General features: G+C 35.2%; 1 protein-coding gene across 3 annotated transcripts; it reads left to right on the top strand.

The window, feature by feature from the left end:
* Positions 1–744: 744 nt before the first annotated feature.
* Positions 745–6,333, top strand: LOC18429391 (putative phytol kinase 1, chloroplastic). Of its 3 annotated transcripts, none has more exons than XM_006838677.4 (6): positions 745–1,382; positions 4,924–4,991; positions 5,257–5,388; positions 5,480–5,595; positions 5,674–5,788; positions 5,990–6,333. In XM_006838677.4, the coding sequence occupies exons 1-6, from the start codon at positions 894–896 to the stop codon at positions 6,180–6,182; spliced, it is 1,113 nt and encodes a 370-aa protein (XP_006838740.2). In that variant the 5' UTR covers positions 745–893; the 3' UTR covers positions 6,183–6,333. The 3 variants fall into 3 exon arrangements, with proteins under 3 accessions (XP_006838740.2, XP_088717536.1, XP_088717537.1); XM_088861410.1 differs by having other exon boundaries at positions 757–1,382; positions 4,885–4,991; XM_088861411.1 differs by lacking the exons at positions 745–1,382; positions 4,924–4,991 and having other exon boundaries at positions 5,268–5,351.
* The last annotated feature ends 749 nt before the right edge of the window (positions 6,334–7,082 follow it).

Genomic DNA, 7,082 nt, shown 5'->3' with positions numbered 1-7,082 from the left:
TTTTTAAATAAAAAAGATATATTTTTTTTTAAAAGCCATCTTCTCAAACTTCTATAGAAACAGAGAGAGAGAGAGAGAGAGAGAGAGAGAGAGAGAGAAAGGCTTCATAGATGTGAGAGTTTATCAAGAGGAAAGAGAGACAAGTGTTTGGAAAAACACAAGAGGAGAGAGAGTGCGAGATACACGAAGAGAAAGAGAGAAGTTTGAGATATATAGGTGCAGGGAGAGAAATGATTAGGTTTAAAAAGAGCATGTCGTTCTCCCATTTGTTTAGATTAAAAAATAAGTTTAAACCCATTTGTTTAGATTAAAAAATAAGTTTAAAAATTTCTTGATGATATTTTACTTAATTTTTTATGTGAAAAATTTATATAGAGCCGAGGCTCTAAATAATCATATTCGAGCCTACTTCAAAACTTTCAATAAAAGAGGTTGTTTTGATGCTCAAATATCCTCAAATTGATTATCTTAACATCAAGATGCATGGACATGAGAAAACAATGGATTTCAAGTTTTGAAAATAGTGTACTTTATAACGCATATTTGGACCGTCAATTTTATTAATGTTCAAGTTTTTATGGATCTCTCGATAGATATTATTTTTAAAGCTTAAAACTTTATAAATAAATATAAAAATATATTTTAAGACTATAAAAAAGATTTTTAGTATTGAAATTACATTCTTAGACACTATACTATTTGAAGGTAGGCTCTAATTGAATTGTTTAAAGCCCAGGCTCCAAACAAACCGCACCCATTTTTTAAAGGGACGACCCATTTGTAGACATTGAGATGGATCACCATTTGCATTTCTACAGTTAGAGTGTATCATACCTCGGGGGACTGAAGCGTACGACCGTTTTCCATTTCTAAACGACCGTTATTCGTGTTATATGTCTGTAAATTTTCTTTTAGAAGAAAATTTAAGTACAGATCACTCGAACTCCAGTGTACGTCTCACTGAAAACCTTTTGATTTCCAATAATTTTCACCCTTACTCGTTCCAATTTTTCCTTTCTCTAAAAACACATCCCCACACACACACTAAGAGCATGGCCTGCTCCTGCTACTATCTTGGGGCTTCCCCTCTTCTCTTTACACTTTCTTCTCTCTCTAAAAATTCTCTCTCTAAGAGATCATTTAACCATAGACCTCTTTTTCCTATAAATCTGCAACCTCCTCCTCTTCTCTCTATTCATCCATGCCCTAGAAATGGTTTCTTTTCTCCTAGGCCAAAGATGAAGCTTTTGGTTCGTGCCTTCGATGATATGGCTCTTGGAGCCAGAGTTCAGGACGTTGGTGCCATGGTCCTGGTCATGTCTGGTGCTTACTTTCTGGTTCTCTCTTTTGACGTCCTTACAAAGAAAAGCATCATCGAACAGGTTGCCCTAATTCCTCTGTCCCGCTTGTATGAATGACATTGCAATTGACCATTTTGAATTCACTTGATTTTAGGCGTGTTGTGTGATAGCCTGCGTTTTAGCAATTTGGAATGCTTGTAGATATTTATCAATGCTATCTGGCTTTTTCTATTTGGGTTTTTTATAATGTGAAATAAAGCTCTGATGACCTCTACTATGAGTTTTAGTATTATATTTCTTCTTATTTGGCTATTATTGTTTATAATTTGGCGGCCATTGATGATTTCTGATGGGATTGTGTTTTTTTCTTCTTTTGATTATGAATTTATTGCTCCCAAATTTTGATGTTTTACCTAGTGACCAATGATATAGTAGAATTATGGAAATTTATTTATTTTTTGATTTATTTTTATTTTATTTTTGCCAGAAGTTCCAGAATGTATTGAAATGGGAAATTGAATTTCCAAACATGAATTGAAATAGGACTATGAACATCCCAACCATCTGATTTTTTAATTTGAAAATTCAGTGCTTTACTTTGTGCACGAGATAAAAAAAAAGTACAAAGCAATTGAATTATATGAAATTGTTGCCTGTTCAACTTTGATTCCCCAATTTTTCGGTTTCCTGATTTTGTGTCATTTATTTGTTTCTCTCCACCTTCAAACATGGGTGGAGTCTCAACCATTATCCTGGATTTGTGTAAAATACATTGTGTTCTCCAACCTTATGGCTTTCACCATTTGTATTTATGTGGATTTCCATACTTATGCAGCATGTCGTGTTTCAAACCAGGCAGAGTCGATGGAGGAGGATAACGATTAGATAATAGATACACCCTTACTAGAGGCCACTCTATAGGAGCTCTACATTTTGACCATTTGTGATAGCTCATTAGCTTAATATAGAAATGATGACATGTCATTCGGAAAAGTTTTAAGCTTAAATTGAGATACACAAAAGGAAAGATTTTGCAAGTTCTTTTCATGGATTTTTTATTTGGGAAAATTTCGAATAGAACCCTAATTCCTCATATTATTTCATGGTAGATCCTCCTTCTATTTTTCTTTCAAGCAGCATAAGAAAACCCCTAAAGATTTCACCATACCCCGTCATCTCTTATCTCCCTCTTTTATTGACCTTTGATCATAAAAATTAGCCCCAACAAATCTTTTTATGCCATTTCAACCCTAAAACTTTTGGAATAAAATGGTATAAAAAGATTTGTTGGAGCTAATTTTTATGGTCAAAAGTCAATAAAAGAGGGAGATAAGAGATGAGGGGGTATAGTGAAATCTTTAAGGATTTCCTTATGCCGCTTGAAAGAAAAACGGAAAGAGGGTCTACTATGAAATAATATGAGAAATTAGGGTTCTATACGAAAATTTTCCTTTTCATTTTTGGTAAAGTCTTTTGGACTCAACTTTGTTAACTGGATGCTTGAATCAATACGGAAATGGCGTTCATATGTGTGAGTTTTTTTATTGTTGAGAAAATAACAAAGAAAAATACATCAAATAGTAAATTAATTAAATAGAGAAATCCGAGAGAGAAAGTTAGGGAGAGATATGGAGGGAAACCATAGAGATCTCAAGGCAACATTGCTTTTTGTATGCAATCAGTGGTATCCATCTATCAGACATGATATTTCTATGGTAATCTCTATCCTAGATTTTGTAAAATTTGGTGTTTTTAAGATGGATTTCTGTGCAACATGATATCTATGGCATATCTTAGATCCAACTTTTGGTTATGGAATATAAAGGAAGATGTTCTTAGTGTTTGACTCATGCTTTTTGAGTTTTCTAGTTTCAAATTTGTTTAGAATTGATGGCATCCTCTAGTTACAATGGTCCAAGACCCCTTCTTCAAAATATTTGTATCAAGAAGTGATCCCAGTCTTACAGTGGTACTTTGGATTGTTCTATACTGTGCTGAATAAATTATAAATTCTCTTAGGTAACTTGGATTTAGGGGGGGGGAGATTACATTCTCCTTTAGAATATAAGATGAGGAAGTGAGGTGCACATGCTCAACGAGGGAGAGGAGATTTTCTTTCTCATATATTGGGGATGTACAGGTTCCAGTTTATTATGAAGATGGGATACTTGTGTCTTTGACTTTTTAAAGGCTAAAAGATCCTTATGGTTAGTACAATGTTCAATGCGGGATCAAGATCCTCCAAATGATAGGGATCTCGATCCTAAACTTTTGGAGATCTCTATCCCACCCTTTTGGGATCTTGCTCCCAACCTTAAAGAGTATACAGTCTAGGACTATATATGCTCGTTAAGTTGGGATTTCCTTATTTATAGCCAGCAAACAATGCAATTATATTAAATGTATAGCTAGCATTGCTAGCTGGCTATAAATAAAAAAGATCATCTATTTGGTTGTTATGAGAATCGAGATTCCTAACAGTGAGGATTGAGATCCCAAAATTTAAAAATTGATATCCCTTGCAGATCACTTTTCTAGAATGCCAAAGTAAGATTTTGGAATCGCTGCCTAGTTTGAGAGATCCGAGCAACTATGGTCTTAGTTACCCTGTTATTATAAAACAAGGCTTCTTAATGGTCCCTGATTTGATTCAAGTGAAACTTAAGTCATCGATGATATGTTCAGGGCAAGAAGGTTCTTATCCCGGCCTTTGGATGTGACTATGTGGAGATCAAATGATTTCTGCTAGATCTGTAGTTTTATTCATAATTTATGGATATATGTTGTGTGATGAAATATGTAAATTGCTTCTTATGATTTTCAAAAATTTTTATTTCTATGAATTACTTTCAAATTGTAATGTTGTTGGGTTTTTTTTTTCAAATGGGAAAGTTTAGTAAATCGATTCCAAACAAATTGCATTTATGTTTTTGGAGGAGAGTAGAAGAGATGGGTCTTGATGCCTGGTTGCTATCATTGGATCATTCAAGGTGCTGACTTATGCTAAATGTGAACTTTTGTGTAAGAGGTGGAAATTGGAAGTTTCGGTCAAAAGATGATATACTTGGGGATGTAGTTTGTCATCCTTAATTGCATGTAATTTGCAATCTGTAATAGAATGTAACCTACAAAGGCCTGGAAGTTTAGACACTTCTCATAGAAACATTAAATAATTATAGGAGCTGTAGCCTCCTCAAGTAGCCCTTGTGCTGCAGTCATGACTATCAAATGCACATTATGCTCGTGCACTCACACACACAAGAGAAAGATTAAAAGAAGAAAATAATAAAATATCGGTTTTAAGCTTTCTCGTTATACATTGAAGCAGGGTCTTCTTTCATTCCTTATCTGGTACTGCGTATCCCATACTTTTAGATAGAAAACTTTGAAAGGGCAGCCATATCTAGTATTGTATTGTGCATTTCTTGAAACCTGCATAAGAAAATTTATATCTTATTGTAAGTTGCAATACGGCTTTACTTCCTTACAGATACGCAGTACTTGTCGAGTTTCCTTAAACCTGTTTTCAGAACAGACATGCAGTAGTTTGTTGAATTTCCTTACACCTTCTTTCAATACACAGACCACCACTCTTATTTGTGAATCATGATCAAGAGTGCAGAAGTTAAGCAGGAAATTGGTGCATATCTTGTCAGGGCTGCTGTTTTTGTCATCTTGGCCTATTTTCAGGTCTTATTCTCACCATTCCTTTTATCTGCCTTTCTTGTTGTCTCTCTCTCTCTCTCTCTCTCTCTCTCTCTCTCCCTCTCTCTCTCTCTCTCTCTCTCTCCCTCTCTCTCTCTCTCTTCCTTTAATAAGTGTCTGAGCAAATATAAGGCTGTAGTAAACTAAATAAAGGGTTTGAGGGGCTATTATCTGTTTCCCTTTCCAAATTGTATGGTATATCCTTAGCAAACTTTGAAAACCTCATTATACTACTCTTTGGTTCTTGTAGTTCCTCTGTGGAGGCAAGATACTTTGCTGCTATAGTTCCTCTTGTAAATTCCCTCAGGCTTGTGGTCTATGGACTTTCCATTGTCACCAATGAAGGTTTGGTACAATCTGTAACTCGAGACGGTAGACCTGAGTAATCTCTCTCTCTCTCTCTCTCTCTCTCTCTCTTTGTATGTGTGTGTGTGTGTGTTTAAACCATGCTCAGGAGTGAAGTAAATTTGCAGAGAGCTGCTTCGAGGGCCTTTATATTATGTGTTGGCATTGATATATTGCACTCTGTTCTATTGGCGTGAATCACCCATTGGGGTGATCTCCCTTGCCATGATGTGCGCTGGAGATGGTAATTTCTAAAACTGCTGATGAATGCAAGGACTAATCTCAATTTTGTTTATTGACCAAGTAATGTGGTTTTGTTCAGGAGTTGCTGATGTTTTGGGTAGAAGGTTCGGAAATCATAAGCTTCCTTTCAATAAGCAAAAAAGCTGGGTTGGAAGCATCTGTATGTTTGTATTTGGTTTTTCTGTTTCCTTGGGGTATGTTTCATTCACCTACTGGACCTAGCAAATGTAGTTATTGTTGAAAGTTTTGCTATGAAAAGTTGCAAATAAATGTCAAAACATACAAATTCTTATCAAGAAAGTTGCAAACTCATGTGAAAAACTCAAAATCTCTTAATAAGAAAGTTGCAAGTATATATGTGAGTCTCACTGATTGTTGAAAGCGTTCTCTTACAGGATGCTCTTCTACTTCTCGAATTTGGGATACATTCAACTGGACTGGGGGTCCACAATTGAGAAAGTGTTGATTATTGCTATGGCTGCAACAATAGTAGAATCCCTTCCAATAACGGGGTTATTAGATGATAACATCACGGTTCCTTTGTCGAGCATGTTGGTGGCATCATTCTTTTTTCGGCCACTAGCCTAGTTGAACTATTCTACATTACTGTCGTGGTCAAATCTGATGTATCTGCAGAAAATCACTTCTATGAAGGTAGTGGTCCATCAGTTTACTTGCACATTTCTGTATTCTTTTGCTCCCCAAAAAACCAGTAAATGTTTTTTTGACCTTTTCAAAATATAGTTATAGACCAGATTTCCTCGTACTAACACTGAATAGATGCTTATATGAATTGATGGATCCACATGTAATGCATAAAAAATGATTAAACGTGTTATTTCCAAGTCTTAGAAAGTGCCAACTTTCTAGAAACAGTTACTTTGTCCTCAAGTTGGTTGGCATTTAACTCAAATGGAGCCCATTAAATCTAATCAAATGCTTCACATTCAAGGGAGGTATCCTCTGATTTGTTGGTATAACGATGATAAAAAAAAACTATCTGCATTTTCAGAGGAAAAAAGTCAATACACAAATGTCTAGGATCCAGTTAGTAGTTAAGCTGGTTCGAGCCCTAAATATTTTCTAAATCCCTCAAATATTCTACTATGATACAATTTATTTCATATACAAGGAGTTCACAATCACTTTTGACTATTGGATGTGAAATTCAATAGATGAAAGTGTATCACAGCATTCGAGAAATTTTGTTTTGGAATTTGTTCTCAAGCCCAAATAATTACGCATCTTCAACCACCCAATTTCAAATTTGGCGACCAATGATGATTGTTACATCCTTTTATTAGAAGTAAATGGTCTCATTTTATACATTGCCATATTCGAATAGGGAGAGTGCATCATAAACTATTGGTGTATGATACTCTCTATTTGTCTTTGATGTCAGTCGATTTCACTAATCTGTAATGCACGTCATTGGGATATGATGGTATATATGTTCCCAGGGCGTATCTTCTACCATGCAACCAGTGG

Source organism: Amborella trichopoda, chromosome 3 (genome assembly GCF_054954075.1).
Source record: "Amborella trichopoda isolate Santa Cruz 75 chromosome 3, AtrichopodaSantaCruz75HAP2 v2.0, whole genome shotgun sequence".
NCBI classification, from domain to species: Eukaryota; Viridiplantae; Streptophyta; class Magnoliopsida; order Amborellales; family Amborellaceae; genus Amborella; species Amborella trichopoda.
The sequence above is the reverse complement of the archived record's forward strand: the minus strand, read 5'-3'. Positions and strand labels throughout refer to the sequence as shown.